Below are 17556 nucleotides of genomic sequence, written 5' to 3' on the forward strand. Positions count from 1 at the left end.
CGAATATAAACAATTCTAAAGCGCAGGCTTCCCAAAACGAGACTTGTCAAAACATTGGTTAAAAACACATTCACTGCCATTGACGGCTTTAGAAGTCAAATATCCATGTTAACTGGGAAGGCTGGCAGTGAATGAGTTAAAGTGAGAACAGTGATCTTTAACTTTTACCAACAGCCTTCTTTTTTTTAATTACAAAAACAACACTCTTGTTATATTATGCTTTAGAAAAACATGCAGCAATTACATAATTAAAGAGAATTAAAAAGAACAAAACTATTTTTGCCACACTTTGCATCAATTAAATGGCCATTTTGCTGCTCCTCCTGGTGTGCCTGTCTTGGCCACTCGGGGGAAGTATAAGACAGAAAGAAGGATGTACTGTTGGTGGTAACTCAGCTCAATAATTCATCAGTCAAATTAACTGATTTTCAAAATGAAAATGAAAATCAGTGGGCCATGTCTTTACTATTATTGATCCAATTATACGAAAATAACCCATATGAGTGAGTCCTGTTACATAGTCTGTCTACATCTATTACTGCACCTTTTGTATTCAAATATCTGTTTCCCTTAATGTGTTTATTAATTAGCATTAAGATAGCGGACTGGAGGCTATGGGGTTGCTTTAAATACACAATGTGTAAATCTAGCATGTTTTTTTTGTTTACTCTCAAATTAAACAAAACTAATAGAAGAATAAGAAAATACATTTTGAAGGCATTTATTTTGTTTAATCAACTCAACATCAATTGTTTTAAGGTCATTCCAAATGATTTTGAAGCAGACTTCCACCTGCTTTAGTGTGAATAAATCTTGACTTTAAGGAGGAAGGGCAGACCTCTCCTCATCCTCAATTTAGCCTTAATGACTTCCTTGAGGTGCTTTTCGGACTCGGCGGGAAGGAAGGCTTTCTCCTTCGCCTTGGCCTCGTGCCAGAATGACAATCAAAGTCTCTTCTGTGGGAGATTAGTTCGAAGCACACCCCCCCCCCCCTCTTTTTTTTTTTTTTTTTTTTAAATTTTTTTTTTTTTTTTCTTTTTTTTATTAAAAGGAAAACAGGATGTCCTGCTGGCCAGACGGGACTCCGAGTCCGGACCAGCCGGCCCCCATGCGAGACGGCTCCATTCTTTCACCTAATGACCCCGCCACCTCCTCGGTGGAAAGTAAATTAATCGATGAGCTGCGGCAGTCGAAACGACGCAAACTGGCCTGAAGAAGAAAGAGCACAAGACAGAATTGTGACAGAATCTACTTAAACAAAACATTGGGATTAAACCAGCTTTTGTCAAGTGGTCATTAGGTCTGAGATACTGTACAGGTGTGCAGTTAATACAAAAAGTCTACACACCCCTGTACAAATGCCAGGATTTTGTGACATATATATGAGTTTGAACGTGATTGTGAATGTGGGTTACTTCTGAACACATCCACTTCATTAGAGGGTGTGCACACTTTTCCAACCACATTAACTCCCCTCTCGAAAATATATTTTTTTCAATTGACATGTTCAGGTTATAAATCAGATTAATTGCGCAAAGTTTTGAAATTATTTATCTTGGTGTCATTTTTTTTAGATGACAAAATTCTACCATTACAACAGGGGTGTGGAGTTTTTTTTTTTCAAACAACAGCAAATTAGGGGGGATTACTGTAAATCAACAGGACTACCTCGGGACTCCTACACAAAAGACATTCTTAACATTCAATAAAGTGGAGGCATGCACAAAGATGAGTGAAGTGGCATCTGATAAAAGGTAGTGTGAGTCCAAGAATAAATAATAAAACAAAAACAAAAACAAAAAAATTGGACCACTTCCAGTGGTGGTTCTTGGTAAAGAAACAGGTTCAGTATTATGTTTCACAAAGTTTTCACAGCTGGGACTTTGTGTCAGCCATGGTGGTAACTTGACAGGTTTACTATTGCAAAGACAACTCTCCGCCCCACCGTAATCCCAACACTGTCAGGAGGTAGACGATTTAGAACCATTATTCCATTTCCCCAAGAACTGCGGGGCACAGGCAAAATGAAACAATTTTAGTTTGTAACAGATTCAAGGTAAGAACAACCAAAAATCAATCAACAAGTTGTTCATCTCATCTGTACACGAAACAGAGCATTTATTATACGTCCTCAAAATGCACAAGAAACCAGAAGAAGGCCTCGTGAGTGTTACCGCCGTACATTTCACACATCCGCTTACAAATTCAAAACAACAAAAAAACGTTTGTCCTTTTACGCTGAGCTTTTAGTCCACCAACAAAAATAAATAACATTTTAATCACACACACACACCGGAACAGTACTTTTAACCCAATGCATTCCAGTGGAGTTCTTTTTTGTTTTTGTTCGACACCTACACATTTTTCATGTTTGCCTCAAAGGGGGACATATGATTGAAAATGCTTTCATTTTCTTTAGGGACGCTCACCGGCGAGAAACCAGCCCACTGGTCACCATGGTCATGAAAGCCGAACTTGCCGCTGGCCCAGCAGGGGATGGCGCAGGAGCGGGCTCATTTCAGCGAGACAAGAAATAGGCTGTATAAATTGTGCAATAATTCTTGATTCTTGGTGTATTTTGCTGAAAGCATGTCACAGACATGCTGGTAAGACACCTGCCCACTATTCTAAATTGCGAAAAGTCTCCATTAAATCGGACTGTATTATAGACAAATTTTAAACCAGTGATTCACAACCTGAGCGGGACAGACAATTATCCAATATTTTTTTTATTCATTCCATATAGTGTTTTTCTTTGTTCATCTATCAATGCCAGCGACGCGTAGTGGACTGACAGAATTAAATGTTCTTCCTTCCAATAGATGGAAGTCACATTTTGGGACTTATTTTATTTTTTGGGGGGGGTTTTTGGTGGTGTGCTGTGAGATTTTTTTTGTCATGTAAGAATATGTGCCTTTTCTCAATCGGGGTCGGGAAAATAACAGTTGAAACTAATGATATTGCGTCTTCTTCACCTGAAATGGACCCGGAACTTTGACTTCAGTCGTCGAACAAACAGCTGGACTTCGCAGGGTGTCAGAGGGCCGCCCGTTTGCATATATTTATTGAAACTTTAGGATTGCTTGTTGAGCCGCAGTACTGTTAGCATGTGCCGGGAATTGTATTTTGTAGTCTCGATTCCATTTTCATGATTTCACTGTCACACAAACAATTGTGAAATGCCTGCCGTGAAGTGCTTAAATAGTCATTTTCTTTGTTTCACTATTTGCAAAACATACACACGCGCGCGCGCACACACACACATACACACACACAGACGCTCACACACAGGCAAATTCAAATTCAATAAATAAGACTCTACAGCGTTGTAAGGCAATGTTGAACACACGTTTGTCAAATAGAACAATAAATCGAGACACACGTACATGGCAACTATCAGCGCGCGCACATTCATTAAGAGCAAAAAGGTCATAACTCCACATTTTTTGGAGGGGAAGCGAAGTTTTCAAGGCTTTGCAGGTGTTCCGATTGGTTGACAACCCCAACCCCCCTTTTTCACTTTTTGCATTGCATCCAATATTACCCCCCCCCCCCCCCCCCCCCCCCAAATCATATGTTGACAAATCAAGCCGGCGGCTGCTCAGAACTTCAGGACAGTCCGGAAGTTTCCAGGTAACTCTGGAGTTTCCTTACTGTACTTCTGTCCAAGGAGCACAGGTCAAAGTCAAAAGTAGTGTTTGTGATGTGGAAGTGGCCCGTCTCTTCGATGAGGTTCACAATCTGGAAAACAGAGGCAACGGAGACTGAGGAAAGAGGCCACTTTCGCTTGCTATCGTTTGGTACGGCCATTCAGAAACAGGTGGAGGGGGTGTAAGACATTCCAGACAAAAGTAGACAATTTCCAGCACCACTTCTTTTGATTGAACCGTCGGCTCGCTTTAATTGCGGCGCAGAAGTGACGCGCTTACAAAATCTCTGTTTTCCAAAATGTGGCCCACACCACTCAGTGCGTACGACGGAAACAAAAGGTGGATGAGGCAAAAGAAAAAAGCACGACGGTGGACTGGAATCAGTTTTAAATTATGTGAAAAAAAGATGCAAACTATGTCTCCTGTAAACCAGCAACCGTTTACCTGTTGCAGTATGTGACCTTCTCTTAAGGTCATCAGTCTTTTGTGCAGTTCCACCAGCTCGTCGAGGTAAGCCTGCAAAGTGTGAGGCAACATCGAATAAGTCAAGCGCTGCTGGATAATACAATGACCAAACCAACAAAAACGGGTACCTTGTCACAATCTAGATTTTTGTTTTTGTCCTGCTTGCTCTGCTTGTTGGGACTCTTCACCTCCAGTATCTGATGGAAGGAAAGCGTGATAAATGAAATTAAAATGTGATTAACTAAATTAAAATGTGATTAACACATTCACTGCCATTGACGGCTTTAGAAGTCAAATATGGCAGTGAATGAGTTAATCCATTCCGGTCCCCCCAAAATCACCTTTTTTTTCTCTTTTTGTAAGTAGTTTTAATGAAGAAAAGTAGCAGTACATTATAAAATAAAAAAACAGAACAGAATGTAAAGATAACTGGTTTTATGAAGCGTAATCAAGCCATTTTGTATTGGCTGTCCCTCATACCTGGAAATAGCAAGGGTTCACTGTTTTGACAGAGGAAAACATCTTACCTGGTTATTTGTAGTCTTTAACAAGCCCGGGACATCATTGCGTGAAGGCGGCGAAGGGGGAGAGCTGTCACTCTCACTGCCGTCACTCAAACTGACCCTTGGTACATAGTCACAGGATGATACAATATGTGTATTTTGTATTTACAATTTAAGATTTGGAGACTTGTGCTGCGCAGTTAAAAGGGCCTTTTGTGAGCTAACCTGCGTTGGTGGTGTGCGAGGTGCGTGTGCGCCGGCCGTTCGGCGTCGGAATCCAAGTCGAGGTCGTCCTCGGAATCGTCGCCGTGGTCGTCCGAGTGCAGATCCTGCATCACCGACTGCAGCGGGCCAAGTACTAGACCAGAACACAAACAAGACAACCACACATTCGAGAGATTCCTTTTATGTTTGTTTGAATGTTGTTATCTTTGTCTCATGTTGTAATGTGTAAATTAAAAAAAACAACAAAAAACAGATTTTTGCCAATTTGAAAAGGGGCAAATATTGTCCCATTAATCGTTCGGGCCCTTATTCAAACCACAGAACTGTGAGGTGGATGTGCTAACCACGCGTGTCACCCATTTCAAGAAATTTGAGCCAAATTGTCATGAAATTTCCTGAACAGGGAACACGAAATGACAGGACATGAGTTGCAGGTGAAAGGACTGCGAGAAAGACATTAGGTGATGAGTTTTCATGCTAAATGTGGATCTGAAAAGCACAGATGAGTGTTTCGCAGGTCTATCAGGGGGCGACTGTTACCTGTGTGGGTGGCGTCCGGAATAGCCACCCTTTTTCTGATGATCAAGTCCACCACTGAATCCAGAGAAAAATTACCAACACACCATTTGCACCAAAGAGGTCAATACATAGCATTATATTTAAGATTGCAGTTGGATACAGTGCACCCAAAAATGACGTCATTGGCTGTTAAGATAATAATCACAGACGGACGGCTACAGTGCTCCAAACAATATTAAACACATTCATTACCTTGGCGTTTGTGGTGTGTGGGAGCAAAGCCTGAGCTGGAGCTAGAACTTGCCGGACTGGGCTGTTCCAACTTGCAGGAGAGGGAGAAAAAATAAATAAATAAATTCAAAAAAAGGATTAAAATGCAGAGTAACTTTTGATGTTTGTTTATCATCTGACATTGAAACCATTGTTCATTAAAAGCTAAGAAATGTCAAACAACACTTAGAAAGTGCTTAGTGTCCCGCAAAGTGTAGGTGAAATATGTCAATATAGATCTTAGTATGCAAATTGCACAGAGAAAGAAAAAAAAAAAAAAAAAAAAAAGGAGTGATAAACATGGCAAGAAAAGAGCGGTGAGCACAAAAGGTCTGAGGGGGACTTGAATAGCTGTCACCGCCCGCCAACCAACAACACACAGCTGGGTTGTTGGTTTATGGGACGGCGTGGACAGAATGCCACAAATCTTACGACGACTCCTTTTCAAGGCCTTTGTCCTGTGTTAATCAAAGCGACAAAGGAGCCCTATAAAAAGACAATAAATTGACTTTTAGTAGCAGTTTCACAACACTTTAAAAACAGTGGTCCCCAACCACCGAGCCAGTCGGTCATTTAGTACGCCAAAAAAAAAAAAAGTTGCGTGAGGAGGGAATCGTGCCGGAAATGCGCTCCCATTCCTGTTTTGAATTGCTTGTTCGCTCGCTCAACTTGACTCACGAGTGCTCACGAATGGCGGCGGTAACTCCCTAATCCACATTTCCACTTGGTCTCTGCAGTTTCTGGCCCAGTGAGCAGCGCGAGCGCCAAGATCAAACGAGCGGTCACATGACGAACGAGGGGTAGCGCTTTGCGGCCACCGGGGTTGTGAGTCTGAAAAGAATCAAACACCTGGCATTTGTCACCCTCCCCAGACCCCTCATGAACCACATCCCTTTTTATAAGTAGCCCCCGAGGAAGGCGCTTCCACACAGCCAAGACAAAAAAGAAAAAAAAAAAGGTTTGCATCTCACATTAAAAACAAAGAGCTTGATGTGAGCACTGGAAGTAAACAAATGGAACCACCAGAGAGTACACTGCTTGATGCGTTAATAGAGGAACTCGCTGCTATTCGATTGCTAATCACTGCTGTGATTCCCAGTTTCCTCAGGTGTTGTAAAACCATAAATCCTCCAATCAGCCTACTATTTGGCTTTAACACACACCCTTTTTATGGGGACGTCGTCCATCCGAATGTGTGTAAAGTAGGCAAACGTCAGCCCTTTGTGGGGATTATCATTGTTTCTAGGCCAACATTTGTTAAAAGACCCAATCTTGTGTCCAAATAGTTTTCTATTTCCTGATTGGCCATCCAGACAAATGCACAAATTCTTGTTTTATTGGTGCCCACCCTTTCCACTGAATCCTCTGTGCAGACCCCTGGAGTCAAGCGGACCAGCATTAAAGTAGATTTTCTCCCCGTTTGGCATTTGATTTGATAGTCCCGCTACACCAACAACTGACCACCAACGAATCCTCCTCCCGTCTCGAAGGAGAATATATTGGATACATTTCTGCACCCGCATCCCTTTAAAGTGAAATTTCTTCAAAGCTCAACTCTGCAACAAGAATGGACAGGAATGCGAGTATTCTAACAATGATATTTTTCTCTGTTCCATCCAACTTACGTCTGACTTGGTGGACTCCATGTCGGAATCGTTGGGGTGCACCAATTCGTGGAATGGCGGAAGCGCCGATGCCTTCCGGTGCGCCGCTTCATCACTCCCTGGATGCAATTTACTGCTTTGCATCTGCGGCCTGTCCTTCAGTATTTTCTTATCGGAATGTTGAGCATCTGACCCGGATGTCTGCTTCCCAGACAAATCCACCAATCCCCTTTTGCGTTTTTTGGTTACGTGATGATCCCCGTCGGGCGCAGACAGGCGCTTGTTCGACTCGTGGTTGGACACCTCGCTCCGATGAGATAAAGACTTGGGTTCCTTGAATCCCATTTTAGGATTGCTATTTCGAAGTGGCTGGTTCTCTTTGGGTTTTCTGGAAGGATCTTTCAGGGCTTTGCTGGACTCCCAGCACGAGTCTCTGAAGGCACTTTTGGTCTCTTTCAAGTCTTTTGGCGGCTTGTCTTTGTGGTCCTTGGAAGGCTTGTGGAGTTTGGAGAAGCTGGTGCTGTTGGTGCTGGTGGTGGTGGTGGCCGTCGTGAGAAGGGTCGTACCGCTTCCTTTGGAGCCATCCTATTGGATACGAAAATTACAGCACACCTGAGTTAGTCTGAGAGAGCGGCCCCGTCTCGTTCAAATGACTGACTGCAAATTCAGCTCTATATGCTATATGCTGCTGGCCAAATGGAGAGTCTGGCATTCGTTACCATGACGACTGGGATTCGTAAAATTCAGATCAGCTAGCTTTACAAACCTATTTTCAGGAGAAAAATAAAACCTAAGGCGAAATGAAGCAGATCCCACAAAGGGGGAAATGGAAGCTTGATTTTTGTGAAGAAATTTGGAGATTTTATTTCAAGGCCATATCTGCCAGCCTATAAACAAGCAATTAGAAAGTCCATTTTCCATATTGTCTCCCCCTTTAAATGGGAAACCTCAGGGCCACTTCTTTGAACAGGATTGTTTTAGTGAGGTGGTTTTAAAAAAAAAAAAACACCCACGTGTGCCGTCCTTAAAAGTGGAGTGGACGGCAACTTTGAGGAAAAAGAGGAAATGGATTGATTGTAGCGACGGGGGTCATTTGGCCCCAAGTCTCACCTCGGGCCCTCTCAGCAATATTTCATCAATGCAGTAAAGCCATTAAAACAGTCTAGACGATGCGGTGTGTTACAACTCCCAAACACTTACAAAGCCCCTTTTATTTTGTCTATCGGCTTGTGACCCGGGGACCTTGAGGATATAAAGCTGCCAGCTCATTCTAAACTCAAGCATACGCCGTCGCAGCAGTAAAGCCATTCCCCTCCCTCGGCCCAACGTAAAATAACCGCTTTACTGCTTTGCGAGAGACCCGAAGTGACCACGCAGCTATGAGCACTCCTGAATGGAGGGCATTTTGTCAAGGCTGTCGGCACGACAGTGGCTAGTTAAACGGGTGATCTTTGGGGTGCCACTAAAAACAATACGAGAAAAGAAAACTACTGTCTGTCTAACAAGACTATTCTTAGAAACGCAGACGGACAACTTCTAAACAGAAGCCATGGATTAAGCACCTCACAGGTCGACTGTACATGGACGCAGAACTGACCTTGGGCCCGTGGGAGCTTTTGCTCTTCCTGGGGTCGGAGAAAGTGGACGCCAAGGAACTGTTGGGAAGCGTAGGGAGCTTCATGTGCGCCCCAAACAAAGATGTTGAGCCCTCCTGCATTACCATCACCTGCCAGAAGAACAGTGGCAATCCACAATTATCTAGTCCCGTCATTCATATATCCAGGATTAGAGTTGACAATTTACCTAAAAAAATAATATAAAAGAAAAAAGAATGCCAATCCTACAGACAAATTTGTATGCAAGTCTGAACGGGACACTCTTTATCATTAATCAATGCTAACGCAGCGGTGGCTGTGCTATTTGTATTGCATTCTTATGCCAGACCATAGTCCATCACTAAACTATGCTACAGCAGGATTAAAGTCATAATTAGGGCTGCAATGAACAATTATTTGAATAATCGATGAACCTGTTATTTTTTTCATCATATTTTAAAACTTAAAAATTTCCATCTCTTGATTAATATCACTTAATATTAAAAACAAGAGTATCACGGTAACTGAGCGTGCCATCTTGTCCTGCGTGACCATGTACTATATACTTACACCTGGCCACAGGCTATCGCTAACATATGCTAGCACAGGTTTCAAGTCATAATTACAGTAAATATATACAAGTGACCCAACTTGAGAGTTTTTTAAGATCCAAGGGTAATGCCCAAAAAAGAATTACACATCATGTAATTGAAAGCCCCATTATAGCCTCCGATAGCTTAATGCTAACATACAATGGGAAACACCATTGGCACATGGGTTAACAATTAGCATCTATGTGGCAATGTTTTACCCGATAAGCAACGGATATCTGAACACAAAGCACATAGTATAACAATACTCACAGGCATATATTCTTTATGTTCTGCAAAGAATGATAAATAATACTGCCGCACAAACTGATAGAGGAGCTAATGTCCAGAATTGCAGGATAAAGTGTGACATATGTATGTTTTTATAAAGTATACTATAGAGTGCTATTTTTTAGGTTCAAACAGATTAATGGCATTTCAATGCATTTCAATGGGGAAAGATGATTTGAGATAGGTGTATTTGGGGTACGAGCATGATCACGGAAGGAATTCCACCCGTATCTCAAGGCACCACAGTGCACTTCTAGACCATAAATATAAAACAATCCAATGAAAAAAACAAGTATGAAGAAAACTGAATGTGCCTGATTTTACTGAGTGACAAGGTATTTTTACACCGGGCCATCACCTAACACTAATCTATGCTAATGCAGGATTGTGGTCACAATTACAGCAAATATTTGTTTGAAAAACACTTCTAGGCCATAAATAGAAGACAATCAAATAAAAAACAGCATGATGGTAACCGCGCGTGCCTTCTTGTGCTATGTGATGACATATTCTTCTGGCATTGGGCACCACTGCAAACCAAGGACCCCTTGTTTCACCATTTTGAAGTCCCCTTCAGACGTTTTCTGAAGGGGACTTCGTCGTATATTTTTCTTTGAGACATAAAACAATTCTTTCAATCTCTGTATGTCACGACGAAAAATGAAGACTTGGAAGGTGAATTACTGTTTCAAATCTTACTTTTGAGTCCTCAGAGGTGCGTTTGTGCGGATCCCGTTGCTGTTCAAAGAAAGGACAGGAGATGTTGTTAGCATGTTCCCAATGATGGCCTCAATTTATGTCGATATTCTGTTGTGCTGCGTGTGTGTGAGGTGAGGCTTTAAATTGCTTTCCCCGGCAGTAGTGACACCGAGCGGGAATGTAGGTTTGTCTTTGAAGGCGACGAAAGGCGTGCAGTCAAAGTAAACACAGAGCACTTAACTCAGGTCGTAAAAGCTGCAGACTGCAGGGGTCTGTGGGCCAGCAGATAAAATGGAAGTTTCTACTGGTTCATCAGAGCAGTAATGACTACACAGAGCTATGAGGATCGGTGTACAGAGTGCACTTCAAACCCCTGCCGAGTATTGATGGTGTTTAACGCAAAAAGCAATAGACAAATTCCCCGCACACCTACCCCTCCGGCTCGCAGTAGTTTGCGCCGAAACTCTTCTGTAGGATTGTTGAACGTGAGTTTCTCGCAACGGAGATGATTGACAGGCGGGTGGCCCTCCAGGTGGAGGAAAAGGTCGTAGTCGAAGCGGACTTTCTTCGGCTCTTCCTGCAGTAAAGGAGCCATCCGCGCAGAGATTATGTTTTACCAGAGAAATCCATTTCAGGTGCGAAATGAATGAACTATTCAACGATGTTCATTGTGTTAAATGTACCTTATTCCTGAAGTAAACTTCAATAGGCAAGATGAAGCCGGCGTATCCAGACTCCTCCACTTTGTATGGTGGATCCTTGCAAACTAAAAAAAAAGAAAGAGTTTAATGCAACTAAACACTCGACAATGATATTTTCTCATGAGGGCTAATCAACTTCAATTTCCATTCCTGTGCTAAACTATCAATGAGAATCAGCTCAAAAAGCTGAAAATCATCCCCTCGTCTTAAATGCCAGGCGGTGTTAACAAACCCTCCTCCCCATTTCCCCCATGGACTTTTTGGACAAACAAACTCCACTTGAGCTCAGGTGTTCCTGGCTCAGAGGTGCATGTTTGTCAGTCTGCCTTCCCAATGGACTTGAACGCAGTATCTGGAGGCCTTAAATGCTTTGCAAGAAAAACAAAAAACAAAAAAACTGTTCAAATAGGGCAATTATTTCACTCCATTCTTGTTGCGGTCAATCTCTGCCGGCTTCATTTTGGAGTCCCCTCCCGTTTTCCGAGATTGATTGCTCAACAAACTCTACCGAGGTCGCCCTCACCACCAAAGCCCAACATCGCTGAGCAAATATTATGGGTTGGAGTTAATTGTGTGACGGGGTCACGTTCCATGACATACAGCTAAAAGAGCCCGATTCAATGTGTTGAGGAAGCGACGGGTTTACGTACACACTGGATGACTTTATAATCAACACTGCTCTGAATACACCCAGGAAGAAAAATACAGGGAGTCCTCTGTCTACGGCAGAGTTCTGTTCCGACAGCAGCTATGTAAACCTGAATTAAGACGCAAGTCGGTACGTGCCGTAGTCTATCGCTACATGCTAACCTCCACTAACGCAGTAGTAAAGTCATAGGCTATAAATATAAAATAAATGAAAAATAGTACGGTAGAAACTCCTTGCCTGCTTGTGATGCGTGACGACATATTCTTGCGCCGGGCTGTAGGCTTTCGCCAACCTAGTAATGTCATAATTACAGTAAATATTTGTATTAAAACACTTGTAGGCCATACATTTAATTTGAAAAACAAGTACAGCAGTAACTGAAAGTGCCTTCTTGTTACATGTGACAACTGTAACAATGGACAGAAATATAGCAGATATTATTATTGTGTGGAGATAAAGCCAATAAACATGTCAGGGGAGTGGAGTTGAGCAGTCACAAAGTAACCACTGACCTGGAAGAGAAAATTAGCGCTCATGCTATTTCTTCACTCTCTTTCTTTGCACTCAACTCTTAGTTTCAGATGAGATGCCAATCACAGAACAATGCCAGTCACTCTGTATTTGGCCTTTCTCCACAGACTGCCTTGTAATGAGGCCAGGTCGGACACTGAGCTTAAAGGGGAAAACAAAAAGACCGGGACTAAAAAGACAAAAAAAAAAGAAAAAGAAAAAGGAAAATCCCTTTGCTCGCCGACTCTTAATGCAGCCTAATCCTGACAGAGCCTTTCATTTCAACGCTGGACGTCCAATAAATGTCAGCCTTTGTATGGTAAGTGTCCTTTAGCTTTTGAAGTGGATGCTCACCCACAGGGCATTTCGACTCGTGAACGATAGTTATCAGGTCAGTCATGACTTGACTTACTAATCACTTCCTAAACACTTCTAAAAGTGTACAATGTGTTCCGAGGTATTCTGTGAATGCCTTCCCCCCCTGCCCCCATCCTTTTCCTAACTAATCAATGCATCTTTTTTTTTTAACCACCCCCTTTATCCTTACATACTGTGTTGACTTTAATCCGTTTTGACATTCAGGGACGGCTATAATTTTTTTTGTTTTATAGTATACCCTAAATCATGTCTTTTTATTCACTTTGAAATTTGATGACGTTTCCTAAGGCGACCCAAAATACACAAAAATAACAACATTTAAAATTGTACATTAAGGCTGTTCCGGGTCAACATGCAACTAGGAAAACAGATTACCTCTGTGCGTTACCTACAAAACAAAGTGAATAAAAATAAAGACTCCACTAACTCGGCTTCGTAACGGGAGCGTGGCGCAACTCGTCGCCCGGTCGGAGTTCATCACCCATTTTGCAGAGCGTCATTTGCAGTTGGCTAAAAGCGTTGTCAATGCTTTAAAGAATCTTTAAAGGTATATGCCAGACTGGTAAAGTGGTATCGGTGTTTTAGTATTGGAGTGTTTTTATCAAGTATGAGTACAGTACAGATGTACAGTACCGGAGCTGATTACAATTGTAGTATCGGTATGTGAACCTTTAAGTACATTTCCTTTAATATGGGTTACATGATTTTAGTGATCTAAATGGACGGGAAATATGTGCAACAACATATTTATTGAGGAAATAAATATTAAGGAAATTTGCAACACATTATATATATTGTTATATAGCGGTCCATGACAGGAGGTGCCCTGACAATGGTGGGTGGTGATTAGCCGCACAGCACGGTTGAACAGGCCCAGTCTTTTAAAAACAACCTCGCACTATGTTTTCTTAACAGCCCCGGCTGACCCAAACAACCTCGCGCTAATCAGCTAACGGCGAGGCTGGACAACGCAAACGGGGTCGAGATTAATCTGGCAAGATTAAAAGGCCATCTCTCCGAGAAACAGCCAAGTTTGTGTGGTCAGGCAAGTCACTCGTAAGACACGCCGCAGGTGGCCAGTCTGAAGGAGTTATGCCACGGCCAGGGGGTCAAGGGAAAAATGGTTTCGGCTTTGGTAGGATCTGGGTACAAAAAAAACTACATGTATTTTAGCAAGGCAGCAATCATTGGAATTGCACGCAGTCCACAAAAAGAGGCTGGTCAATCGCATTGTGTGCCCCAACCCTGATAAATTGGCTGAAGATTGAACCACCTGAAATCATTTGTGCGCGGCTCAATGCATTTGACAATCAGGTGACCTTTGACTCAGCTAATGGTAGGTAACGTCAATATCCAGTGTTTGACTCTGCTGGACTTTGAACTTGAACCTGCTAACTCGACTAAAACAACGACTTGAATAGAATGGAAGCAAATTGTCACAAACAATAAGAAACGTACAGTAACGTTTTGATGAATACTAACGCGGCATGGTCAATCATCTTTTTGGTGCCCATCCATTTGAACTGTTGAGAAAAGTCGTGCAGCCTCTACGTTTGATGGCAGAAAGGAGTGAAAGACATGCCAAGAGACAGCCCACGAAAGTGTCCTCCTCTCATTGAGTGACCCCAGGGAGAGCCAGGATTTACGGCTCAGTTCCTGTTCTTAGGTGGTAGCAGTGGCTGCCCCCAAATATCGACACCCCGCCCAGTTCAACCCCCCCACCTCTGCAGTCCTTTCAGTGGGTTTGGCTCTCTTTGAATTGCACCTCTTGCCGCGGAGTTTTTTTTGGGGGGTTGGACATTCTATTGCAGGGATTTGACCCCAAAACATTTTTGTAATGTGTTTTTAATTAGAAAAGAAACGCACCCTATACTATTATAAGTAATGACATAAATAGAGTTAAAAAGAATTTAATAGTTTTTGTCACACTTTCTCCTTCAGTTGTGCTGCTCATTCTGGTGCGCTCACCTTGACCAACAGGGGGCAGTATAAGACAAAGAGGGATATACTGTTCATTCTGAGGTCAACTCCTCTCGGATCATCAGTACAGCACTAATATGCTTTGTTCTTTGCAAAGGATTAATAATATATGCCTGTGAGTATTCTTATAAGGTCTGTCTACATGTGTTCTAGCAACGTTTGTGTTCCGATATCCGTTGTTTCAAGGGTAACAACACCGCCACATAGATGCTAATGGTTAGCACGTGTGTCGATTGAGTTTCCCATAGTATGTTAGCAATCAGGTAGCAGTGGTTGCTTTGAATACACAACAAATAAATCTGTTTGTTTTACATTTAGTTTGACAAGAACCTTTGGCTTACAGTGACAATTGACAACTTAAAGTCTCTTTTTGGAAGAATATCGACAAATTAATAATTCGTAAAAATAACAAGCAGTAGTTTGGCTGTTATAATTGATAATTATATCTATCAAACTCTCTCAAATATAACACACAAAAAAAGCATCATCAGAGCTCATATTAGTAAAGCCACTGCTTATTTGGACCTGGAGGATATGCATCTTATACGCGTGGTCACACAAGCAAGCCAAAAATTAAACCGCCAGCGCAGGAATCGAGGGAAGTGAAACGGGTTTGTGCCAGTGCTCGGCAGAGGCCAAAAGACAGCCAGGGGCCTAACATGTTGGACCAATCATTACGCCATTAGACTGTAGCTTGTGTGTGTGCGTGTGTATGTGTATGTGTACTGTCGCCAAGTTGGCCAACAGTAAGCTCTTTCTTCCAGGAATGGGGATACCTCGCCGTTAGCGCTGGCCATGGAGTCATTTTCAAGACTCGCATCACAGCTTTTAACGTACGAGTTGTCCCGCTGTCTTTCCCCTTTGAGCAGCGACCATTAGATCCAATCAGTGGCGCTGAGCTCCTTGTTGGGGGGGGGGGGGACAAAAACGCACTGGATCTTCCTTGGCTCCATGTGTCGAGTAGGCATTGCCAATGGCTGTTCCCATGGCAACACCCGTGAACAGTTTGAGGTAATAATGAATCGGCAGCATGTTTTCTTGGGGTTTTTTTGTTTGTTTTTTGGGTCAATCATCTCAATGCTTCGATCGCATCACATATAAAAGTGCTGTCAAAGAGGAAGCATCTGTTTGCCGCTTGCTGGTCGTAAACCGTGACACCGATCCTAATTAAAGACTTTGAATCGGCACCTGCAAGTGTGGCAGGCGGCAATGAGATTCCATTGCACCTCCAAATCTCTTCAGAATGAGATTAGCGCAACAGTTGAACCCAATACAGTGTAATATTGGTATTAGTGGAATTCCGTATTTAATTCCTATTAAATGAGTTTGAAATAAGATTAGCTGGGAATAATTGGCATTAGACTCGGGAGAAATCTCCAATTGTATATTACTCGTGAAATTGGCCTTCTCCACAGCTTTTGTGTTCAAGTAAAGTGCATCGTGATGAGATGCCAAACTAATAAACCAAACCCTGATTTAAACTGTCACACGCATACCGATAACTGTTCTGATTTTGACCCCCTTCCATTAAAAGTCAGCAAAAGCCCAATTTTCAGATGTGTCTAAATGATTATCCTGCAGCATGAGGCGTGTTAAGCAAGGTACAGACATATCCCCCCTCTTACAATCAAAGTCAGCAAAAGTCAGTTTATCAATTTTCTCCAGAAAAAAAAATTCAATCTTAGCTTTAGGTCGGTCAGCCCGCCCCCCCACACACCACCACCATTTGCCCAGATTAAAATTTTTCATCCCAATGTCGACCAGGACCGACCGCTCAATTTGTTAGCTTTACTGAAGTGGGGTTTAAAGTTCAGAGAGATTTACAGTGAGCGGCATACATCCTCATCAAAAGTGCGAAAAGCACAACACCTCACCTCTTTTTGGTTTCGGGAAGCTCTCGTGCAAGTGAAAGACGACCTTCTCCACAAAGTGCTGAATGTTGCTGTGCTCTGGTCCTCGGACGAACACCATCCAGTCGTGGGTGAAGCCTTCCACCGTGGGTTTCTTTCGGAACTGGGCGCGGTGGCCGAGTTCGAGTTTCACCTGAACGGCACCCTGGAAGGCAGATGTTAATTTTACATCTTTGCGTAAATCCCAACAAATTTGTCGCTAGTGCTTAAACATTTGCGTGAGGGGATTAAAACCCCTTTTTTTTTTTTTTTTGCTTTACCCATGCATACCACTATAGAAACACACTTACCTTCACAGTACTGTACATCATATTGAGATTATTAATATTTTGCTTCTCTAGTACTAAACATCAGGGAAAGTGCAGAACAAACCACTATGGGGCATAACATTACAACATAATAAAGATGAGTAATAAGAACGATATTATTACATTTACAGTATTACTATTCGGGAATATCTATGGAACTCACCAAATCCCTTATATCTCGGAGTAAAACGTTTGAATACACTTTAAAGGAGTGTTTTTTTTAAATAAATAAATACATTTTTAAAAAAAAGGTAGCACCACGTCCAGGCTAAAGCTAGCGTGCTGGTCAAATCCCTGTTAAGGAGTGAAAAGCAGCGACTCCTCGGGTTTGACATATCCGAACCTTGCCTTTATGAAGGCGGGCGAGCCAGCAACGAGACCCCCCGAGTGGCTACTCACCGAGTTGGCCATTCCTGAGGCCCCGCGTTCGTGTTATTTCATGGAGACGGAATTGGGAACGACAGTGGAGGTAAGTCCAGTTTGCCTGTGACGGCGGACATGATCTCCACTCACTGCGCTCCAAGTCACATTCAAGACTTTCCAAGACTCGCCGGCGGTCAATCCCAGTAAGTATGAAAGGGAACGTCCTGGTTACACTTTCAAAATAAAACAAGCCACACGACCTACCACTCACTTCCTTACATTGCTTTATTTTGGTATTCTGGAAAAGTATAACTCAAAATACAAGTAACCTTTTTGTTTGATAAAA

The 17556-nt window shown here is 42.5% G+C and overlaps 1 protein-coding gene across 3 annotated transcripts; it reads right to left on the minus strand.

The window, feature by feature from the left end:
* Positions 1–3556: 3556 nt before the first annotated feature.
* Positions 3557–17382, minus strand: mllt3 (MLLT3 super elongation complex subunit). 3 transcript variants are annotated; one of them, XM_061668986.1, is made up of 14 exons: positions 17247–17382; positions 16504–16684; positions 11095–11177; positions 10845–10988; positions 10412–10450; positions 8834–8962; positions 7258–7821; positions 5615–5684; positions 5384–5437; positions 4844–4976; positions 4643–4739; positions 4244–4312; positions 4095–4166; positions 3557–3741 (listed from the first exon to the last, which is right to left on the minus strand). In XM_061668986.1, the coding sequence occupies exons 1-14, from the start codon at positions 17256–17258 to the stop codon at positions 3610–3612; spliced, it is 1779 nt and encodes a 592-aa protein (XP_061524970.1). In that variant the 5' UTR covers positions 17259–17382; the 3' UTR covers positions 3557–3609. The 3 variants fall into 3 exon arrangements, with proteins under 3 accessions (XP_061524970.1, XP_061524971.1, XP_061524972.1); XM_061668987.1 differs by lacking the exon at positions 10412–10450; XM_061668988.1 differs by lacking the exon at positions 5384–5437.
* Between the last annotated feature and the right edge of the window lie 174 nt (positions 17383–17556).

The sequence above is a fragment of the Phycodurus eques genome, chromosome 23 (genome assembly GCF_024500275.1).
Source record: "Phycodurus eques isolate BA_2022a chromosome 23, UOR_Pequ_1.1, whole genome shotgun sequence".
Taxonomy (NCBI): domain Eukaryota; kingdom Metazoa; phylum Chordata; class Actinopteri; order Syngnathiformes; family Syngnathidae; genus Phycodurus; species Phycodurus eques.

Bases quoted from the DNA above. Each gene is read 5' to 3' on its own strand.
- mllt3 (XM_061668986.1), bottom strand. The intron at 4,977-5,383 runs GTAACAGTCGCC...GTTCTGGTCTAG, and splicing joins TCCGGACGCCACCCACACAG to TACTTGGCCCGCTGCAGTCG. The intron at 4,313-4,642 runs GTAAGATGTTTT...TCCTTCCATCAG, and splicing joins TAAAGACTACAAATAACCAG to ATACTGGAGGTGAAGAGTCC.